Raw genomic sequence first — 23,525 nt, 5'->3', positions numbered from 1 at the left:
CCAAAAAAACAAATCAGACACTGCTGATTCAGGTCCAAATCTAGCACAATTCACTTTTGTTGACAAATGGGAGCAAAGATGGGATAACTCACATCTCTTCCTCACCTTTCAGTCTAAATACATGTTAGCTGTTAGACCTTCTCATGGCCATGACAGTATTTTTCTGCAGAACTACTGGCAGCTGTCACTCCCCTGTCCCCAGCACATCTCTGCACATGGGTCTATCTACCTTAAATTCCTACCACCTCCCAAATACAGCAAAGATCTCCATGTCCTTTACAATCTACAAACCACAAAACCCAGAGGATATTCTTATTCCTGTCTCACAGAGAAGCCTAAAGCTCAGAGGGAACATTCACCTTCTTGGGGACACACAGATTATTAGGGGTACAGTCAAGAAGAGCCCACAAAGTCGGTCTTGTATAGAATCAGACTCATTAGGCTGGAAAAGACCTTTAAGGTCATCAAGTTCAACCATTAATGCAGGACTGCCATGTCCACCACTAAACCATGTCCCTAAGGACCACATCTATGCATTTTTTTAATACCTCCAGGGATGATGACTACACCACCTCCCTGGGCAGCCTGTTCCAGTGCCTGACCACCTTTTTAGTGAAGACATTTTTCCTAATACCCAGTCTAAACCTGCCCTGGTGCAGCTGGAGGCTGTTTCCTCTTGTCCTGTCACTTGTTACCTGGGCGAAGAGACACCCCCCCCACACACACACCCTGCCTACAGCCCCTGTCAGGCAGCTGTAGAGAGTGACCAGGTCCCCCCTGAGCCATCACCTCTCCAGGCTGAACACCCCCAGCTCCCACAGCCGCCCCCCATCAGATGGTGCCCCAGCCCCTTCCCCAGCCCCCTGCCCATCCCTGGACACGCTCCAGCCCCTCTGCGTCCCTCTTGGAGCGAGGGGCCCAGAGCTGAACCCGGGGTTCGAGGTGCAGCTGCACCAGTGCCCAGTACAGGGGGACAGTCACTGCCCTGGTCCTGCTGGCCACGCTGTCTCAGACACAAGCCAGGATGCTATTGGCCACCTTGGCCACCTGGGCTCACTGGGGGCTCATGCCCAGCCGGCCGTCAGCCAGCCCCCCCAGGCCCTTTCCCTCCGGGCAGCTTCCCAGCCCCCTGCCCCAGCCTGCAGCGCTGCTGGGGCTGCTGTGACCCGCGGGCAGGACCTGGCATGGAGCAGTGTTGAACCACCTACAATTGGCCTTGGCCCATCAGTCCAGGCTGCCCAGACCCCCCTGCAGAGCCTCCTGCCCTCCGGCACATCAACACTCCCCTCCAGCTTGGTCTCATCTGCAAGCTGCCTGAGGGTGCACTCGATCCCCTTGTCCAGGTCATCAATAAAGATATTAAATATAACTGGCCCCAACATTCTTGTCCTACTTTGTACCTACAGAACTCTACACTTCTGGGGCATTTTTGTGCTACTTCTCATGTATGGTCCGAACTTTGTTCACCAAATGCTATAACGACCAACCTGAAGGCTGCTGAAAGGTGTTTAGAGATAAGGGATGCTGAGGGCACACAGTTCAAGTGAAACAGATACCTTGATTCCTCCCCAAGAGTGATTAGACAGGAACTCCACAGGGCTTGTGACTCCAGTCTGTGCTGGGTACCTCAGTAGGAAATCCAGTTCTACTGCGTTGATTTCTTTATTCATCAGAAGTATCTGCGATTCCAAACAAGCAAGATATCCTTGAGTAGCCAGGTTACAGAGCAGCAATATACTCTAGCAGATTAATTATTCAACTCATGTAGCTGCCAAATGTGTGGCTAAAAAGTAGTTAGTGCCACATGTTGGAGGGGGGTGATGAAACATACCATGAAAGTGCTTTGGGTCTCCCTAAAAAAAAAGACCAGGAACAAGTATGGAGATTGGCAACACAAGAGGACCAAAATTTGGGAAAACTCTGTAGCAAGGGCTGTGATCCAAGTTCATAGAGAGCACAGTGAGAAGTCCCTGCCAGCAGAGACTCAGGCTGCAGGGTGTGCTGCAGGTCCCGGTGCTTGGTGTCTGCAGCCAGAGAACAGAGAACTGTCTTGAGAGGAACCAGAGCATGCATCCCTAGGGCATGCTGCCAAGGTCTTATGCCTCTCTCACTGTCTTGTTCAATTTAGAAATTAAGTTAAAACATACTGACAGCATTTTGAAAAACTAACAAAACAAAACCAAACAAACAAAAAACCCCGTTCTGGTACATGCATCAAGAGAATAAGCAGGTCCCTGAGGTCTCAAACACTGGAGAGCACCTGGGCCATTCAGCTCCTACCAATGTTTTTACCACCAACGGCGGCTTTTGGGAATACCTGGAGTAAGGCCACCAAAACAATGTTCGAGGTAATTCTGGAAAGCCATGCATGCTCATGAGCCCAGCTGGAGCCACTGCTCCAAGTGCACTGCCAGACTTCTGAAATCTCAGAGATAAACTCCAAAACCATGAACACCAATTGTGGGTGGAAAAAGAACGGTGCTGGAGTGGTGGATGTGTCATTTACTTGTCACAGATCCTAGACTGTATCTCACGATTGCCTCCTAGCAATGGCATCTGAAGTGTGCCTGGCATCTCTGCCACCAACGGTGGCAACGAGGCACCCAGTTCAAGAGCCAACTGCTTCTTTACATGGCATTACACTGTGCCTCGTCACTCAGCTGCCTCCACACACCAAAACTGCAGATGCTGGTTTTCCAGACAGCTTAAAGTGAACCATTAAGTATTTTTAGTGCTTAGTGTAGTTACGAGCACAACGTGTGCTACTTAAATACTTTATTCAGAGATCTATATTAGAAAATGCAGGTAACCTTTGGGTCAGAATTAAAGCCGATGTTGAAAAATATGAGCTGACTTTTTACACGCATTTTACTAACAGAATATATTGTTAGAGTGCATATTTTACATATGTAGATATATGTGTGCATATATATATATACTTACTTTCCCTTTTAGACATACTGTTTTTGTTACGTAGAATTAAAAAAATCATGGCAGTCACTGGATCAAGGTTAACTAGACCTGCACAGTGTTTCAACCGTTCAAACTTGGTTCGTATCTGTATTCTACATGTCAGGGCATTTTCATGGTCATTCACTGCACAAACTTATTAACAACTTCGCAACATCATGCCAAGCACTGTTTGTTGATTGAACTGGATTTCAGCACAGGGATATACAAAGGTCTCCTTCCTCAGATCATAGACTGAAAATTATACTAACACACTAGACAAAACCCAGCAGTTACGTAGCAAGCATTTCTTTTCGGTAAAAGCAATAAGCCTTCAAGACCAGCTTGCTTTATCCTTTTTCTTCGGTTCTGCAAGCAGGTATTACTCTCTCAACCAACCATTTGTCAGCATAATGCAAATCAAACACAGCATCTGTGACTGTTATCAGCAAGAGAGGCAGAGAGGAAAATCAGTTCCCCAGCCTTTGTATTTGCTGCTCTGATGCTGAAGGCCACAGCTGTGACAGTTCGAGCTTTCCCTGCGTGCCAATATCTTTGCCTGTAACATAAATCATTGCATGCAAATGGCATGGAATGGTGGTGTTTACCTGGAAGGTAACTTGAGCGGTGTAGGTCAATTTATCACACTCGAACAGCCCCCGGGCTGTGTACTGGAAGACGGAGAAGGTAATGCTGTCGATGAGGTTCAGCACACGCACCGCCAGGCTCTCGGCCGGGGCTGCCCTCTCAACAGCTTTCTGGAACACGATTCTGAACGCCTAGGTGGGGAGACACAGGACACTGGTGTTTCTAGATGCTCTTTGCATGCTCCTGGGTATCACCTGAATTGTTGCAATTAAATGAAGCCAATTCAGATACTGTGTCTCTAAGGTCACAGACAAAGCATGTCCAAAGCATCCTCAAAGAATCCTCAGAGCATCCCCACCTGCCCAGCAGTGTGGCCCACCAGCTCCAGGAGACAGGGGAACACATCTGGAGACCAGACCCTGTACCTTTTCTTTAGCTGCTTTTTCAGGAGCATGCAGGCAGGCAGTGATGACATTCCCTGTGACACTGCGCTCTCCCGGGCTTGACAAAGTAGCGCAGAGACTGCATTAAGACACAGTGCATATAAGAAACATGTCTCTGGCCAAATGTGTTCTCATGTGGGGATTACACAGTCCACTTTCTCTGCAAATGTTAAACCAAAAGATAGTGGCATTCCCAGAGGAAAGCATACTTCCCATTTGCCATATATTTCAACTTAGAAAAAAGCAACTCCCACAAATACAAGGAATAGTCCCATAAGTATTTCACTGTCTGGATTCAGCAAAGGACAAGCTGAGAAGGGCAGGTAGGACGTCATCTTAATCAGTCAGTAAAGTCTCCTTGGGGATAGGTGAATGTATCAAGAATGATGCTCATATATAAGGGTACTAAGGATTCTTGTAACATTTCTGGTCTAAATGAGAGAAGACAAAGCACTTCCAAAGCTGTCCAGAGAAAACCCATTAGCAAATTATCAAATGCAACTGCAAAAAGAAAAAGAAAAAAAATTGCCTAAGTCTTGATTAGCAATGCAAAGGCTCTGTATACTGGGACCCAGCTAATAGGAAATAACCAGGCCAACACAAATTAATAGCACTAACTGGATGAGGCACGACTGTGTTGGCAGCATTATTTTTAGGGTTCTGCAAAGGAAAAGCAATGCCTCAACAAATTAAAGTAACACTGATACCTACTGCATTATTAAATAATTGCAGAATGCATTTTCCCTCTTAACATTTCTTTAAATTGTGTTAAAACACGCTGCGTAGTAGCATATAAATCTTGTTTGCTCTAATTTATAATGGGCTTCTAGCTGTGTGGTAAGTATTTTAAAATCATCTCTGTGCATCTTTACACAATGTTTTATGATCTGTCATCAGAATGTATTAGATAAAAACATTTCACCCAATAATTTTCTGTGTATTTATACACATTACTAATGTTAACTGGAAAACATAAAACAAACAAAAAACAGAAGATGAAGATTAAAGGTGAAACCTCAGAAACTCCTGTATCTATTATGTATGTGTAAGGAATGAATCTTTCAGAGGGCACCCTTGCACAAAAGATATTCCGTGTGTTTTCTGGGCAAAATTACTTCAACATACGAGTCGCAGATACCAAAAAGAAAAACTTATTTGTGGATGAGGCTCAATATGTTGTATTCTCTTCTCAATTACTTTTTCCAGGTCACTTGTCAAGTTAAGAAATTGTTTGGAAGAAGTTCTAGACTAGGATGCCATCTCATTTAACCCTCCCCCCCCCCAAAAAAAAAAAAAAAAAATCTTTCTCCTGTGATAAAAAAAGGTCTATCCATTTATTAAAACCAGAACTCTGATAAATACCTGAAAGGCCCGTGGGTTTCTACGGGCCAGACCTGCTGGGAGCGCCCTGCCAAGGCATGGTCTGCGCTCCCAGACTTACTGCAGCAGGTAGGTCCTTAGAAACCACACAGGGACCAAGATTTCCCCCGTGCCTTGGGCAGCACCTGCATGTCAGACTGTGTCTTTACATGAGACTTCGACTGCTTAGGAAGGAGCCAAGCAAAAGAAAGCAAAGCTAACGTAAGCCCATCTAACCCGATCCCACCCAACCACCTGCGGTGGGCTGGCTGGCAAATCCAGAGCCAAGCAGGGACCCCGGCCCACTCAGCTCAACGCAGGGACATTTCCATCTGGCCACCCCTCATGGGGTCATCGTGGCAGGTGCTGCTGAAACACTGCTCCTTCCACCGCAGCAGTGAAGACCATGCCCGACTCAGCATTTGCAGTGAGTTTTGGACAAAAATCTTCCCCAATGAGTGCTAAACACCGTTAAAACACAAGTTAAGAGTAATGTATCTTAAGCAGATGCACAAAGGAATATATTATGGGAAACTTTTCCGTAAAACCAAATCAGCAGAATGGTTTAGGTTAGATGGTCTTTTTGTCTGGGAGCTCAAACATCCCCAAGAGGCTCAGGATGATGGCTCTGAACCTCAGTTAGGGAGAGAAGCAGCGGCACCACCTTCCACAGCCCCTGGGGACAGCACCTTCAGAGAGAACTGGTACATGGGGTGGATGGCGTGGAGGTCGTTCATGGTGAAGTACAGCAGAGAGGCCCGTGCGGCGGCAGGTCGGTAGTGCTCTCTGGCCTCGTTGAGCTTGGTTTCTGTCACCTTGGACTCCTGGACCTGGGAGGAAAACACAGAACAAAATTACCGTGAAAGCATTTTGATGAATTGGGTCTGCAGCCCAGAGGAGGGTTGACATCTGCCACAAAGACCAAGCAGCGGGCAACCCGCATGCGACCGCTGCAGGGAGCAGCCCCCACCCTCTGACCCACGGTGCAGCCGGGCTTGAGCCACCCACCCCCAGCATTCCCCTTCCTACAGCACATTCTCCGTTGAACTGCATTTACCACCCTGCTGCCCAGTTCTCTCTTTTCCTGAGCCCCCTCCAGGCTTCTCACTAGGATCCCTGCTCTTTAGTCACTGGAATTGGGTTTCTCATCAATGAGTTTCTCCTGCTAATTGCCCCCCTCCTGTGCAGGTCATTAATAACACAGGGCTGCACAGACTTGGTGCTGCTTTGAGGCAGCTTCCCCCAAGGCTGAGAACTGCTAATTTATAACGGCTATTTGCTGCCTTTCCTCACCAGCGTTTAACACATCCCTACCTTGCTGGCCCAGTGTCTGCATAGGTGCTGTGATGGACATGGTGAAAATCCTTTTGGCAGATACTTCACCCCATTATTGTCTCAGTTCTGTTCATTCTTTCATTCCCCTTCAGCAGCATAAAAGGACACCCTCGAGCCTCCCAGGGAGTAGTTTAGGCTCTGGCTATGTACAGTCGTAACTTGCAACTCAGCCACCTGCTGCCGAGGCAGTGCTGAGCCAGCTAGCTCAGTAAGCCACGCAGCAGGGATGTGGCGGAAAAGGGCTCAGCACATGTTGTACAAGCCACCAGGGCAGGGCACAGCCTGCACCAAAACACACACCACTGGGTCTCCCTCTGTGTGATCTGAGCTGGTGTGAGCACGTCCGGCTGGGGCGCATCGGACCTTCCCAACGAAGCACAGACTGAGCTTGTGTGCTGTTGTGTACAACCAACACATTGGGATCTGTGGGATAAGCCTGTTTGTACATCCCGATGAGCAGTGATGGACTCCAATATCAGGGTGCTCCAAAGAGCAGCTTCAACATCTGCTGCAAAAACAAGCATCCGCATGGGCCACGCATCGCCTGTCTCCATTAAATGAGTCCCCCTTATGGCAGCAAACACGTCTCTCCACTGACTATAAAGGGAGCCCAGAGTCTAGGTTAGACCTAGACAACTAACTTTTAGCTACCCCAGCCCCCATACAATTAATAAATCTAGTAAAATCAAAGCCAGAAGTGGGAAAGTCAGCTGCTTTCCATAAATAAAGCAGGGAGAATTTCCATAGGAAGGAAAATGTTGGCTGAACACTTTCCTTTAGGGAGACAGATCAAGAACAGAGTAAAGGTTGACTGGAGAAGACCACCTCTAATGGGGCCCTGAGGCAGCTTTCCATGTGGTACCAAACTCATAACAACCAGGTACAAACTCCAAAATTCATCTCTGTTGCCACAAAGCTGGCAGTGACCAGTTTTACTACCACAACTTGTTTAGAAATTGGAGCACTTCAAGGTGAAGATGCAAAGCTTGTGAGGTCAAAATATCCCTTCAACATCTCCTTTGAGGGTTCAAGCAAGCCCTCCTCAAAGACATGCATGCATCTGCTGTACCATGAACAGCTAGCAGAAATATCTTCCATTTTTAATACGGGGAACACTTCATTCCTTGCTGGGGCTACAGCACTGGGAAGTGAAAGACAGCTCCATCCTGGCCCCAGCACATGGGTAACTTACCCAGGCAACGTGGGCCAGTGGGCTGGAGGTTGCCAAGTGTGGGCTGTGAAGATGGGAGGACCTGGGAGGGAAGCCGTTGAGGATGGCCATACAGGAATCCTATCACAATCCTGGTACCACAAACACTTCTCAGGTTCCCTCAGTGGCAGGGGAAAACCACTGTGGATTTAACTAACCCCAGCCAGGCAGCAAGGTGATCTGGGTGGGTGGCGATGCTGACACTGCACAGTTAATACAAACGCTGATTTATACTCTCAGAAATGGAAGGGTATGAAATATGCAAGTTCTTGCAGATTTACTCAAGATCGCAAACTCAACAGATTCCAGTCCCTTGTCAGTACTAAAATCCAACTTAATTGAGGAAGTGTGATGTATTCAGGATTATGCTGGAGCAGTTTAAAGCTGCCTTGATACACTGTGTAAATTTTATTGTCTTTACATCAGGCACTGACGTTTTCTCTTTGTCTTAAATAGGCCATTTAACATACAAAAGCACCAAAGAGCTAAATGGCCTGAAGCTGCCCAGAATGGAGAGCACTTCAATTTATACCACTTGCTACTCTCTACTTAGCAAAAGGGGCAGAGATGGGCAGAGTAAAGTTACATGCCACCCAGAAATGTTTAAAGATAACATCGCACACATGCTTTTTTCTAGGCTATCACTGTCTTTGTACCTTCTCTTCAATTTCTGCAGCTGTCTGTTTAGTGATCTCCAAGTTCTCCACCAACGCTGTGTCTCCCAGGAAGTTCCCAGATGCTGATGACAGCCGACAGAGCAAGTTGTCCTCTAACGTTTTCAAGGTGATTTTGAATCCATTCTGTTGCTTTGTGAGATCTGACTGCAAATAACAAATTCAGAAAGCTTTAGCCACAAAACACGCAGTAGAGTAAGGATTAACCACCTTCACATGGGAACAGGCTTCTAACTGACAGTTGCTACAGTCCAATATTGCTTACTCCTGCTCTCTGTGACTCCTGGGCATGGGCAGAGCTCTGGGGATGACTCCATATCCAACAAGCCATCAACTCAGAGAAACCCTGAAGAGCACAGCAAGTAGCAGGAGAACCGAGCCCTTTCACTAGAAATGTATTAAAATTCTTGGAATTAATTAGGAGGAAAAGGCCTTCATGCCCCATCTCAAACATATATCCTGCATCTCTTTGTTAGAAGTATTTATTTACTGGGCTCAAGTCAGCCTGGATAGTCCTTGCTGCTTCTCACCCCTCCTGGTGAACCTCTGCATTTGATTCTACACACCAACACCAGTCACAGCAATGAGGACCACGGGCTTACAACCTGATGGCAAAAACCTCAGCAAGGTCACTTGGGTCCAGAGATGAGCACGGTGCGTGTCTGAGCTGAGGGCAAAGTCACAGCCTCACTTCATTGCTGCTCCCATTTGTATTCTGGCCTCTAGATCTCACTGGGACCAGTGGCTTCCAGTGCTAGAATCTGTACCTGCAAGGACAAAGTCCCCCTGCCAAAGGATCTGCAGACTCAGCGCAAAGACAGCCAAGCAGATACGGACCAGTAACAACCATCCCGCCTCAAGGACAGACCTTCTGAATTATACCTATAAATACACACGCTTCCAATTTCTGTGAAATGCCCCCTCCATTCTCCCCAAACATTTGTTCCATTTCCCTCTGTTCCACAGAAATACCAGTCATTAATGCTCTTCGTGGTGGAAAAAACAACTCATCTGGCTCCTTTCTGAAACAATCCTCCAGAATAGGCTTTCTCCCATCAAAAGTGATTGCCCTATTCTGAGTGTTTGCTCAAGGAAATGGCATCTTTCCTGGATTTCAGGTGTATTATGTTATTCCAGTATGTGGTCCTACTGTGAACACCTATTTTTAGCATTATCACAGAAAACATCCTGTGGGAAAGCTGTGCATCTGATTTGGATGCTGCTAAGATATAAGCCTGTGGACTATTCTTTACGTAAATTATGTCAATCATGAACGCTCTGGTAGTAGAACACTACTGTGTGAAACACAGTTTAAAATCCTCAGACTGCATTTCAATGACACAACCAAGAAATTCAAGTAATTTGCAAAAGAGCGTGTTACAGCCCTGCAAAAATAGCCAGCCCCAAGGATTAGCAGACACTGTGCACATGGAATTGAGACAAGGCTACGGCGACTGGCACACAGCAGATTCAGTGTCATAAGCCAAATGATTTAAGGCTCCAAAGACAGTTGCTGGAAAACATACCCACACGTTCCAACTACCTACTGGGTCTGGAAGAGCCCCAGAAATGAGAAATATGACCCGACCTCTTTCAATCCCACAACACACAAGGGAGCCAGTTTGTTCTGTTGTCAGAGGTTTTTAAGTAGATGAACTCTTTCATTAATAAGTCATCTTTCAATATTTGGCCTGAAATTTCATATACTTGCTGCACACACACTCATTCCATGTTAACATCAACCCAAGCGTTCAGCAGAATGTGCACCGAAGCATGCCTTTTATTGGTATTTCAGTTATAAACGGCTGTTTTTAAAGGCCTGTTCTGTAGGCATTACACACAGGAGTTTGCCCATGGTGGTAAATATTTTACAAGTCTTGAAACAGAAAACTAACATGGCTAATTTTGTGCGTTCCTGTCATTCAAGCATAGCATGCCTTGAAAAATGACATTTTGCAAGCTATTATTCCAGACCGTGGACTGTAAGCCCTAGAGTTATTAATGAGGATGTGTGGTTTTAGCTCCAACAGCTTGTAATCACCACACAATTTCTGAAGCGCACCCTTAGAAGTGCGCACAATGCTGTATTCCCAAACAGTCTGCATCTGTTGCAGCTTTATCATGCTATTGTTTTCAGCAGTAGCAAGGTCATCATTTCTTATTTCTGCAGTGGAGCTCATTATCTGTTATTTCACAGCTGATATATAACAGCACTACTTCTGGGAAACAGGTTACTCTGAGAGCCTTCAAAATTTCATTCCATGAAAAAAAACCAAAAATAACTTCACCAGAGCTACAGGCCACTTTTGCAGGAGTCACTACCAAGCCCTTCCTAGCTCAGCCACAGTAGCCACCTTCCTCTCCTTGTCCTTTCTGCTGGTTTTATTATTTTAACAGCACAAACCAGTTGAAAAAAAACAACACTGTGTTTTCAGCCCACTCCTGCAGTAAATCATCTTTCCTGAAGATGCACTTCAGCCCTGCCCATCACAGGCTAAACGTGCAGGGACCTTCACACACACCTTACCTACTGCATCAGCAAGGCAGGACCCCAAGTCATGGCTTAACTGCCTATAGCTTGGGACACGGCTGCCAAAATGTTCTTTCTAAGGCTGTTCTCAGCACTGAACAGATAATGAATTTGAGGCAAATGCCATTTGAGACATATCAGTGCAACCAGCAAAGTGTAGTGAAGGTGGGAGGTACTCAAAACCAGCCCTGGTAAGACGATGTGGACCACAGGCAGGACCACCAGCACTCGGACCACTGCCATCCTTGCAAAGGGAAACTGCAAATGAGACTAATTAAAGGCCAGAGGGTTTGTACTGACCTGAGAGGAAGGTCTCAGGACTTGGCTTTGCTTGCCTTGGTGTAAACTGGTTTCAGCTTCTCCTCGCCGTGATTGTCTCACAGCCAGGTCACCCCTGCCTTAACCTGTTTTAGCCTGGCTTAAACGTAGAGTCAGAGCAAGTAGCTATTCTGGACAGATTGATCTGTCCCTAGCACCAAAATACAGTAGAGTGCAAATGTGGTCTTAGACCCTGAACACCTTTGTAATAGCAGTGCAAACCTGTGAATCAGATAAAGAAAGTTTCAAAGATAAGAAGGAACAGAAAGTCTAAGTAACTAGAAATCAATGAAGGAAAAGATTATGGAAACAGACTGTGTTGAGAAAACGAAAAATAATAGTGTTATCATAATTGGATTAATAATAGCTGTTTGGTTAATTTTCATTAGGTTATTAACAATAAATTCTGGGCTCCTCATATAAGATGTGCTCCATCTTTGCTCCTAACAAGATTTTGAGCTCAGTAACTATTGTGGAGTACTGTAGGAGTCACCTCCACCTGCCCTCAAGCCAGAGCCCTACACCTTCCCCAGACACCAAACACCTGACCCTTTTGTCCCAGGGAAGAGAGGCTGGATTAAAACACCCTTAGGGAAGTGGCCTCTCCTTTGGGGAATCCAAAGACTCAAATCTGTTTTCAAGGAGCTCCCTCCAGCTATCGAACAGCCTAGTGGCTTTTTTCACATCAGTAAGTAGAGCGGGGGCAGAAGGTACTGAGCCCGTGGCCAATGCTCGTCCGCAGGGGTCGGTGCACCAGCAGGCACTGCCAGCCCTCCTCACCGTGTCTGGAGATACAAGTCTTTGCTCTTATGCCAGCAGGGAAGAGACTTTGACTGACCGTTCCACATCCAGCAGAACATCTTGAATACCAGGCTGGTTTTCTCCTCCCTGACACCTGCTGGGGCAGCAGGACTGTAGCAGGAGGGAAGTAGATAAGAGGGCGAAGACAGTTAGTGAGCCCTGGTGTTATCTTGCTGCAGTGCTACAGAGAAAAAGGTCTTAAATAGTCTTAAAGGAAAGGAAAATTACATCCCACGCCAATTTGTACCTGCTTAGTGCTTTCTGAAGTGAGACTACAGCCCCACAGCAGGGGCATAGCTGGCACCTGGGAGGCATTTCCCTGGTCCCAGGCTCAGCCTCCTTCTTCCAGAACATGCACGCCCTGAAGACACTGGGACTTCAAAAGATGCAATCCCTAATTCACATCATTTTCACTGTTTTCTAATACCCAGTTGTTTTGAAGCATGGGAGGGAAGCACTGCTGATTCTGAGTTATGAAATTTTAAGAGCATAATTGTGGATTTGTTGACTGCACATGATATTGAATTTGTCTTTCTTATTGTGACAGCAACCACTAACAGCGATGCTGCCAAGGCTATGAGGAACAGTCCTCACCATCACGGCAGTTAATGACATCGCTGTGCTAATTGCGGCCCCCCCAGCAGCCTCCAGCGCAGATCAGCAAAGGCAAGCAGCGGCTGCAGCACTTGCAGCCCCGTGCTGAGCGTGTGCGAGGGGTGCCTGACGAAGAGCCTTTGGGTCTTTCACTGTCCCAGCGAGATAACTGTGGCTTACACATTAAATCAGTTCATTATGTATTTTTGATGCCATCTTTTGGCTCGTTAGCACATGAGCCTGGTTAAAACTAAATGCATCATTAAGGCTGCACAGCTAACGTACTTTAGAACCTCATTAAATGAAAAGATTATGACAAAACTGGCCTGGCATGTGCAGTAAATTTATTCCCACTCTCAGTAAATATTTAGTATTATCCATATTTGTTACATTGTTAAATGTGCCATTAGAACAAAGGACCCTCTTTTAAAAATTATCTTGAAACTGAAACCACAGTTATTAAAAGAGAGAGAGAACATTTTGGCCTGTTACAATCAAGTGGGAGGAAGAACTAGAACAGAAAAATGTCATTACCAGCCTCACAATATTTACAGCGGGAATCCTATACCATAAATGCCTAAAATTAAGCGATATTAATCCTACCTCCAAAGTTAAATCTGTGACATCCAGAAAAAAACTGATATAATGAGAATCTCAGTTTCCATTTCCAAGAGAGGTAGGAAAGGAGAGAGATTCTTGCCTAAATTTTTGAAGAAAAAACTTGGAATTGCAGTTTAAGTGTTCCAAAAATATCAAGAAAACAAAAGGCTGAAGAAAAAAAATCCTTAATGTTTGTCATTCGAGGGAAATCTCCTGATTGCACGATTAGCTCAGCGATCTCTGCAACCTTGCAGGTGAAATGCTATTTGTTTGGAATTACAATAGTAGGGTTTTTATTATTATTATTGTTTTTATTATTATCTATGCTCGTTCCCAGTGCAAACTCCCAGCTACTGACCTTAAGCTCTTCCAAGTCCGGCCTCTCCATGTTGACCACCGCCGCCAGCAGCTGCTCCTCCAGGCCATCCCGTGTGACGGTGAAGTTGATGAGGGTGCACTGCGCCTGCAGCTCAGGCTGGAAATGGGGGTTTGCCAGCTTGGTGTGGAGGATGAGACGGAAAGCAGGGTTGAAGTCACACTCCTTGTCCCCGATCTTAATGTACCTGAAATCAGAGCAAAAGGGGCATGAGTGCATCTCTTCCACAAGGTTTCACCCAGAGACAAATGGTTCTATCAGTCAATGGCACCTGCCAGCGTGGGACTTTGCACTCTTCACACAGAAATCACTATTAAAGCACAAAGTATTTAAAATCAGACAGGCCTGAGTCACTCCTGATTTAGAAGAAAAACCCCAGACCGTTGGCTCTGAATTTTGGATCCTGTTGGAGGAGGCTCACAGCTTCCAGCAGCAGGACAGCCAGTTCAACCGTGAACCCTCCTTGGTTTTTACAGAGGCTTTATTCTACCTAAATCTGGAGTTACATGGAGGAAAAGCCTCTCAGCGTGGAGATTTTAATTAGCCACAGCTAGAATCGTCGACTCTGTTGGCTCAGATCAGGCCAGCTCTGTGGTCACACTGAGCTCAAGCAGTGAAGCCAGATGAGAGCAGCGGCTGGCTGCCGTTCCTGGGAGGTAACATCACTCAGGGATGCCCAGCCTCCTCCTGTTCTGCAGTTCTGGCACCAAGTCTAAAATTTAAACAGAGACCGCAGGAATCAACATGCTCTGAATCCAGGTTTAACAAAGCCCATGGGAGCCAGAGGAAAGGAGAAACTGGAAACGCTTTCAGGGATGCAGTTGGAGGGTTACAGGAGCAGCACTGTTATCGCCAGAGTTTGAATGCACTTTGCAGTCAAACAGCTGCTCACAAGGTGTCCTCTCAGCCACCTCGACTGCTTTTCCAGCTGTGCAACCGAGGCAGAGAGAAATCACACAGCACACGCAGCTCACAGCAGCGCCCAGAAGCACTGCCGAGAGCCCTGACTTCAAAAAACCTCGCTCTGGGACCACCAGCATCTATCTGTGGGGTCTGGGAAAACATGAAACCCACGGACTTTTGGTTTGATTTATGACTTATTTACCCTTTCTTAGGAAACATGGGATCTTACAGAGAGTTTTAAGAGCAGAGACATATTGTCCCAAAAGGCAGTGACTCAGTTTTTCACTCAAGGGTCCCACCATCTCTGCTGTACCCTCATCTTCACCTTGAAAAAGTCAGTCCCCTTCACTGGGACCATCACTGCCTCTGAAATGATCCTTCCCCTCCGTCCTGCAGCTGAGCCCACAGCCATTCACCCTTTGCACACTGTTTTCCCCTGCAAACTTGCCAGACAGCTTGCCTTTCCCTGCAGTTTGCATCACCCTAGGATATTTTAGGCAAGTAAAGAAATGATCCTTGAGGAGCTGAAGGAATGTGAAAGGCTGAGCTTAACAGGCTTTCTATTATTTACTGCCCAAAGCCAAGAGCAGGGCTGCACGGCAAGGCATGGCCACGGGCTCAGAGGTCAGCCCACGTGGGCTCCTCTTGGCAGCGGAGCTCCTTAAAAGCCCAAGTGACATCCATCCTTCTGAAGGCAGACGACTTCAGTCTGCAAAAGCAAGCGAAACATGAAAAGAGTCCCTGAATCAAGTTTGGCGCTGAGCATGAGGTTTTGATTATTGCCGTTATTCAAGCACATGCTAAAAATGTGCTTATTTTACATTGCACACAGAAAGGAGGAAGAAGTGAACTCCCTGGCTGCCCTCCTCTCGGCTGGAGGGTGACCAGAAGCTGCCACGGAGAACCTGACCTCATTAAGAAACACTTATATATTCTTAATGCTTAAACCTGTAGCTGTATGCCGTGTTTGCTAAAATTCAAAGTAGCTATTTTGGTAGTAATTCAGTGGCAGGACAGCCAGTTACAGACACCAAGGTCACTATACAAAAGGAGAATTACGGGTCTCTCTTTTACATGAGGTTTGAATTACACTGTCCAACAAAACGAAAAATCTGGGTTTATTTCAAAGCCATCCTATGACTGAATCACCTGTGATTGCCTGATTTAAAATGCCCTCGCTTCTGAGGGCAGGATGTCAGCACTGCTGTATACGAACACCCACTGCCTGAGATCAGGAACAGAAGCACAACACCCAAACAACCCTTTCACACCTGCCGTTAAACTTCCCCGAAGCTCACCTTCCTTTCTTGATGGTTTCACGTCCCAATAATGGCCCCAAAACTGGATCCACAGATTCCTCCAGGTTTTCAATCAAAACCAGTTCTCCTGCAGCCAGGGCTCGTTCCATCGTGTCCAGGTACCTGTAGGAAACAGCACTGGTACCCAGTACAGCAAGGCTGGGTGTGACAGGGACGGAGGGGTGCTCCACACTGCGACGGCAGCTACATGCACATGCCAGCAGGGAGGGAAAGAGGAGTAAGATGGTGCCAACACATGATGCACAAAGTGGCATGGGCAGAGCTTTGGCTGGCTAGCAAAGAGAAATTAAGTCTTGGACTCTGGAGGTCAGACAAAAACAACGCTGTCATCTTTGCCAAGAAACCAGCATGGGCATCAGTGAACAAAGATGGGACAGCTTAGAGTTATTTGTAGTAAATACTTTGTTTCCCCCAAAATCTGCTGGTGGAGTTAATCTTGTGTAAAAGCAAGGACAAAGAGCAGGTTTCAGCTCTGGCTTGCCCAGGGTTTAGGGTCGTGTGAAGGACAGCTGCTTTCCTCAAGAGGAAACTGGACCCCTTTGCCCAGTGCCTAACTGTGAAACAGGGATGCTCTGCATTTGAAGGGCAAGGTCAAGTGCTTGTGCTCTCTCCTTCAGGGCTGCTCTACACTTCACACAACTTATCTCTCTGCAAAGAGGTGAGAAGGGCCCTGGGCAGGTGGTGAGGATGCTCCAGGCACTGTTAACCCCATCACTGTTGCATTGCATCACTCCAGCTAACCCCGCTTGCTAAAATTTAGGTTTCTCATCTAAGCTAGAGAGTTTGGGACCCCAAGAGGTGGTAGATATACCTCAGACAGGAGTTCAGAGTAACATTTAGGCCCAACTTAAAGGGGCTGACACAATGCAAACCCCATCCCTGATCTGCAGCCCCTGTTTTTCTTGAGTCCAGGGATTTTTTTATACAAAGAAACAGTCAGAGAGAATGACAGGAGCTGACCCCAAAGCGGCTCAAATGATCCTTTCCTGAAGGAGAGAGGGGTGTGGGTTTAAACCTCATAAAGCAGCATCATTTCCCAGATGATGAAACACTCCCTTATTTGCTGAACGATGCTTTTAAACAAAGTCCTGAGGTGTCACAGCAGCACGCTGAGCTCCCCTCAGAGCCTGCCAGCCTGATGTGGGGCCAGGGAGGGAGGGGGGAAAGGAGATGCTGTGTTTGCACAGCAAGCTGTAATGGCAGCATGTGAATGCTACAGGGTCTGCTCCTCTTGTTCCATCCCAGAGGTCTGTATTTAGGTGCCTCCTCTTGGATCCTTACTTTTCCACAGATTGCTTTGAATAACTGCAAGGCATGGTGACCATGTTGGTCAGGAAGCAGGATTTTGCTCTAATGAAAAACGAGCTGTATTTTCATCCCACATGAGATCAAATCTATTAACTTCTTGTTACCCTCTATGAGGAAAGCAGAGGAGCCACCAGCAAAACAATGTGGGCAACCCCAAGACATCTCCAAATCTACATGAATTTGCAAGCATCAACCCTGGACCACTCTCACCTGTTGCCAGTGTTTTGCTCTGGATTAAAAATTAAAAAAATAAATAAATAACTCAGCACTCATATCCGAACAGGGATTTAGCTCTGGTGCTCCATCCCAGCTGTGACTCCTCTCTGTTGGGTAGAAATGGGTGCAAAGTGAGATAGCAGAAGAGCAGACTGTGTGCTGACCAGAGAGATGAGAGCCAGGAGTGGCAAAGCCTTCCCACAAAAGATTTGGCCAGATCGATGCCGAGGTGCTGCAATGAGAGCCTCCATGCTGGTGCCCGCATGGCAGCGGAGTTCGCCCACCTGGTCTGCAGGGTATAGTGACCCTCATGGCAGCTTCACCTTCCACACCCAGGCCCCTTCTCTTCTTCCAAGGCGTGGGAAGCCCTACTCGCCCTCCTGGGTGAAACCAAGTCAGGACATGACACAGAAGACGAGCTTGATGGAGGATGCTCAGCCTCCAGCACACAGCTCTCTCCTTTCTCAGTTTCAGAGGAGTTTCTATGGTAACGGAGCCAAGCACTAAACAGACCCTCTATTTAATGAGAAGTCCCTATCATTTTGCTAATGAATAAGCAGCTGATGCACAAATACATTTGAGGGTTTTCCTCAATATAATTGGCTCAGATGGCTGCAGTTAAATGTACGCTGTTCACCAAATACCACAGGCAGACAACCCTTAAAAGGTATTATTACGTGATAAGGTTGATGTTTACCCCTTCTGCCCAATCCGGATCACTCTGAGGTCTTCACCATGCTTTGTTTTGATCCATTTGATACCCTGCAGCTGGGGGTCCACCATGAGGGGCCAGCGCTCACAGTTGGTGAGGATGGTGGCATTTTCAGTGGACATCCGATCAGCTGGCAGGCCCTCGTTCTGCCAAGCCGCGACATCAGCATCATCTGTCAGCATGGTCAGAGGATCGAGGGATGAAGTTATGGGGATTGGCACCTGGGAAGAAAGGAGAAATCCTTCCTAATGTGTCGATAAAAAGCAGCGAGTGTGACTTGCAACGTATTCCAGAGATGAGCAAGGAAAATACTTGAAGAAAGGAAAGTTAGCTTAATTAAAAACTGCTAAGTCTTATTTATCAGTGGCTTCCCATTCTACACGATAGTTTTGATCTGGTTTTAAGTGTTTCCCAATCCTGTTGTGAATGAACACAAATTACGCAAGCAACCCAAAAATTCTTGCCTGCAATGCACTAAGCACCCCGAAGGGCCACAGCCCAGCCGAGCAGGCTCAGATCACACGCTGCCCTGTACAAGCTCACTGAGACAACAGCTTGGAAGAATGTAATTAACACCCTCGTAAGCCTGCTGGTGTGTTGCAAAACAGCATTAGCCGTTCCAGAAACACTTCTCTGACATGGGAGGCCATTTCTGGGTGTGACAACCAGAAAGTTAACTGTGCCAGATACCTGAGCAGAATGGGCTTTCGATTCTCCATTAGAAATACAGACACTTCCTTGAAATGTCTAACAACAGTCAGGTCATTTTCGGAACAATATTCCCTTCTTTAAATAAATTTTTGGCTAAGCATTAAGAAATGCAGAATGAAATTTTTCCTCTCTCATCCTAAGAAACTTGCTGGTTTTCTCAGCTTTTTGACCTGGGCATCACTGCTCCGTTGTGAGTGTATTTAAAAGCTTCTTGGTGTTTCACCAGGATTTGTAACATATCCAGTTACTGTACTGATGTGCACAAGCTCAATCCTGCAGGAGACTGAGCACTTGCATTTACTGATGCATGAGAGGACCTGTTAAAAATCAGTGAAATATTAAACAAGTTTGAAGCATGATGGTCTCCATCTGGTCCAAACAGCAAGACATGGGTAAAACCAGCTGAGAGGCCTGGCCAGCATGAACAGAGCTTGTGTTCAGCATGAGGAACCATCTGGAGTTTTTCCAAGCCTACTACAGGGCTGGCAGTGAGCTCTGCCGGCTCCAAACAATTCCTTCTCCATGGTCTCTCTCTCCTTCTTAAGCCATCCCTGTGCCTGGTTATAACAGCACAGCATCGGCACCAGGCTCCACGTTTGGGTTGCTGCATCGAGGGTTTTCCTCTGTAGATGGAAGAAGCAGGTCCCTAGCACGGAGCACGGACATCACAACGCCTTCCCCAGAGAGGAGTAACTCGAGTAGGACTATGTCCTTCTCCTCAATCCATCTCAGTGGGAACACAGGGATACCCCTCATTTGTGGGCATCAGAATTTACAGCCACGTTATTTTCAGTAACAGCAGCTTTTCAGAGAAATCGGGGCTTACTTTTAGCTGGTGCAAGTACGGCTTCCACATTCCATCCAGGAGGTCTTGACGGTATTTCTTTGTGAAGTAGCCCAGGTAGGAGATGAAGGCAGTGATCAGCAAGACATCTCCACACAAGGTGCTCTGCTGCTGCTTGAAGTCTTTCACAGCTTCAGCCCATCTCACGTTCTCAGAGGCGAGCCCGCCAACCTACAATTTCCCAAGTCAAATCAATAATTAGGGTGGTTCTTTAAATGATACCTCAGGACCTGGCGGTACCCATGTTCTTGACATCAATTGCCATTTGCTAAAGTTTAAAGCCTGGAGATGGGAAACATTCAAAGGCTGCTCTGCTACGCCCACTGCCCCATTCAGTGAAAGACTGGCCCTGCAGTCAAATCTCAGCTGTCTGCTCCACAACTCCTCTAAAATCATGAAGGCAGGATCCATCACTTCCCCAGCAGGAATTCACATAAAGATATCTGCATAAGGATGTCTGAGGCAGCCCATCAGCTGTTAATTGCTTTAATGCCACAGATCACAGCTCCTTACAGCCTCTCTCACACAGAGCACTCCTCTCCAACAGCCACAACCTTCAGCTGTTCCACACAATTTGTTACCCCAGGTAGATGGGGTTTTGATCACAACTCCCTTGGGTCTACATTTTTCTTTTGCTTAAGGCTCTGTGCAGAAAACACTTCCTCAAAGACATTTTTCATGAGCTGCCAATGCACAAACAGTCCAACTAGAGGCTTACCAGCTTTGAAGAGGGTACAGCATCTCCTTGTAAAAGAAGGTATCTCTACGTGCACAGACAACTTCTCTGAACATTGGTACTTTTCAGGGTACCACTGGTCCCTCGCTCCCTCCTGTGATTATAAAAGATACCCAGACACTTCCCACCCACCCCACCCCCCACCCGCGGCTTTTTCTTTTTTTAAAGAAAAAAGCTTCAGCTTGCTTTAACTGAGAAACACCCCTTGGAAATATCAATGGAATGCATTCTTCAAGGTTCACAAGCCAGAAAAACCCAAAACAGTTTTAAATTGGACTCATGGATTTGAGATCGAGAATGCCAAACTTCACAGTCAAATTCATAATCTCTCCTGTTGTCAAGGTGCTCTGGAAACATCTACCTAACGTACAGATCCCCCCGGCTCCCAGACCCCTGGTACCAGGGCCAGCCAGCACTTTCTAGCTTTCTTCTTCAGTATACAGTCCACAAGACCTTGGGGTTATTTCTCGTATTTCTCATTTTCCTTAAAAATTCCTCTATATCCTTCACTTTCACAAACCTCTTCAAAGAAGGGGTGCTGCAAACGTGACTAACACGACACTGTGTCTTTCTTCCAGGCCACTGTTAAATGTTAGATAGGACCAGCTCTAACACCAACCCCTGTGAGAAGCCTTATGAACACCTTAAATAACTCGCTCCCCTAAACTGTGTTACTTTGCCACCTTAAACAGATATGCAGAACGCAGGTACCACCTTCAGATCCTCACTGAATTCCACCATCATGCATTCCAGCTTGGCCAAGTCCTATTTCTAGCAGACTTTTGCTGCCTTCTGAGGGTTAGGAATCACCTTCTCATTTCCAGCACAAATGTACTCCTGGCCGGTTTGTGCCATGGGTTCTCACACAAACAGCTCTCCTTTTTCCCTCGTGTGCCTCCAGATGCTTTTGGAAACAGCCAGTACGTCACAGGGAACGGGCTCTGCTTGGCTAAGCCCAGGAGCCGATATCCTTCCCTCAACCACACAGCCCCAGCACCAGGACCAGCCTTGCAGGCCAGACCCGAGCTGGCCCCTGGCCCCTGGGCTGCTGGCAGCAGCCTCGACAGGTGACTTGGGAGGCCAGGACAAACAAGCACCTGGTGACAGTTCCTGACATCATCCCCCAGCCTCCCACAACTGGAGGTTTAAGGACCTTCTGAAACAGAGCTTGTGTCTTTGTGCTTAAGAGCCACTGATGATTTTTTCCTTCCTGGGACTAAGCTGTCGTGGATAGCAAACCCACCCTTGGGCACCTGCAGGCCTTCTGTAAAAAAATTACAGCCTCTGATGCACTGCCTGAACTTTTCAATTGCTAAAACCTGTTTGCACAGTGGAAAACCAGCAAACAATCGTGCTCACGTCACCTTCTCCATACCACTCATGATTTCAAGCCCTTAATACCTCATCTGCTGTCTCCTTTGGAGGTTGAAGAGCTTTAGCCTACTCAATAATTCCTCACACAGAAGAAGCCTTTTGATTGTCCTTGCAATCTTTATCCTTACCGCATGATGTAATCTTTATTATCCGCTTTCTTTTTGTTGTTACTTTCTTTGCACCATTTCCCATTCCACTATTTCCTTTGAGGTACGGCAGAGGGGGCGGAGGTACAGCTGCACATTCGAGATTTATTTAGCATGTATTTATATAGTAAGATTGTGATTTTTCTATGGTTTTCTTCTCTCTTCTTTTCCTAACAAACCCTAACATTCAATTCCAGCTTGGGTTTGTTGAGGTTTTTCTTTGCCTCTGGGAGCACAGAGCTCACATACTCACAGAACTCAACCCCATCAGTTCATTCCTGAATGATAATAACTAGCTCAGCATCACTTACAGGGCATGTAAAGTAAAAACTAATTTTGCCAGTACGCATTGCTTTACATTTATCTACTTGGCATTTCATACCTGCACCACCCAGGAATTTACAGTTCCTTACAGACAGTCTCTATCTGTTCTTTAATTGTATTGCTGGGAAACTCTGACATGCTTACACACCATCTAATCCAGACCATTCTGATGAACGCAAGAACTAATAGACACCTGCAAAAACAGCTCTGATGACTTTTCTGCCTTGATAAATCTGCCCCTTTGAACCAGTGAAAACTGCCTCCTGGGCAGCCTGGCTCCTTCCAGGAGCAGAAACAGAGGCTGCAGGTTTTCTTTGCCCTGGTCAACCTCAGATCTGTCCCCAAACCACTCCAGCTGAGTGACTCCTTCATGAACATCAACCACCACCCTACTGACAAAGCTGCAGAGGTCTCCCCAGTGCCTTTTGCTGATCTCGGCCTGTGCTGATTTTCCCTTCGCCTCACTAGAAAGCCTGCTTTTGGTATGACTGGGACCACATCTGCCTTTCTTAAGGCCACACAACATGTAGGACAAAGCCTGAATATATAGATTCAAACAATCCTCACCGGTTGCTGGTGATGTGCTCCTGCTTTAGAGACAATCTGCTATAAATCCATAGTACCTGCTTCTTGCATTACTGAATTTCATCCTGTTCCTGTGGTTCCCCTATCCAGACCATCCAGTTATTTCAATTACAGTCATGCTCCTCTTTATCTGTGGGAATCCCCATTTTTATGTTCTCAGTCTTATAGGTCTGCCTTATGTATACCCACATACATTCAAGCGGAGCCATCTGACAGCTGGGAAATATCAAGGATCAGGCACAGCATGTGGAATACCTGCCCTGTTCCTCCTCTGTTCCGGGCATTTGCTGGAGTGCAGCTGAAGCTGGACAGACCCACGTCCCAGCCCCCATATCTGTTCTTATGCAATCCTACTTGTTGAAAAAAAAGCAAAACACTGCTTTTAAGTTACCAGTTACTTGTAAGGATCGTAATCATAAATGATCCTTAATCTCAACTCCATTAACAGTGCACAGATGTCCAATTCCTCCACCTTTCCTTTGTAGTCTTTACAGATGAAGTACCTTGAAATCTTCCCTCCAGCCTCCTTGGGGTCAATTCTCACTGCTCTCGTAGCCTCTAAGACCAAGT

The 23,525-nt window shown here is 46.6% G+C and overlaps 1 protein-coding gene across 1 annotated transcript in view; it reads right to left on the bottom strand.

Moving 5' to 3' along the window:
* LOC119157910 (dynein heavy chain 9, axonemal-like) overlaps nucleotides 1-23,525 on the bottom strand; it is a 101,651-nt gene that overhangs the window by 56,807 nt on the left and 21,319 nt on the right. Inside the window, 10 exon segments of the mRNA XM_037409303.1 lie at nucleotides 1,557-1,679; nucleotides 3,558-3,728; nucleotides 6,029-6,169; nucleotides 8,541-8,705; nucleotides 13,760-13,852; nucleotides 13,854-13,936; nucleotides 13,939-13,964; nucleotides 15,979-16,101; nucleotides 18,221-18,456; nucleotides 19,773-19,961. Of these exon segments, the coding sequence (XP_037265200.1) occupies nucleotides 1,557-1,679; nucleotides 3,558-3,728; nucleotides 6,029-6,169; nucleotides 8,541-8,705; nucleotides 13,760-13,852; nucleotides 13,854-13,936; nucleotides 13,939-13,964; nucleotides 15,979-16,101; nucleotides 18,221-18,456; nucleotides 19,773-19,961 (1,350 nt within the window).

The sequence above is a fragment of the Falco rusticolus genome, chromosome 1 (assembly GCF_015220075.1).
Source record: "Falco rusticolus isolate bFalRus1 chromosome 1, bFalRus1.pri, whole genome shotgun sequence".
Classification (NCBI taxonomy): Eukaryota; Metazoa; Chordata; class Aves; order Falconiformes; family Falconidae; genus Falco; species Falco rusticolus.
This window is presented reverse-complemented; position numbering and strand designations above follow the sequence as displayed.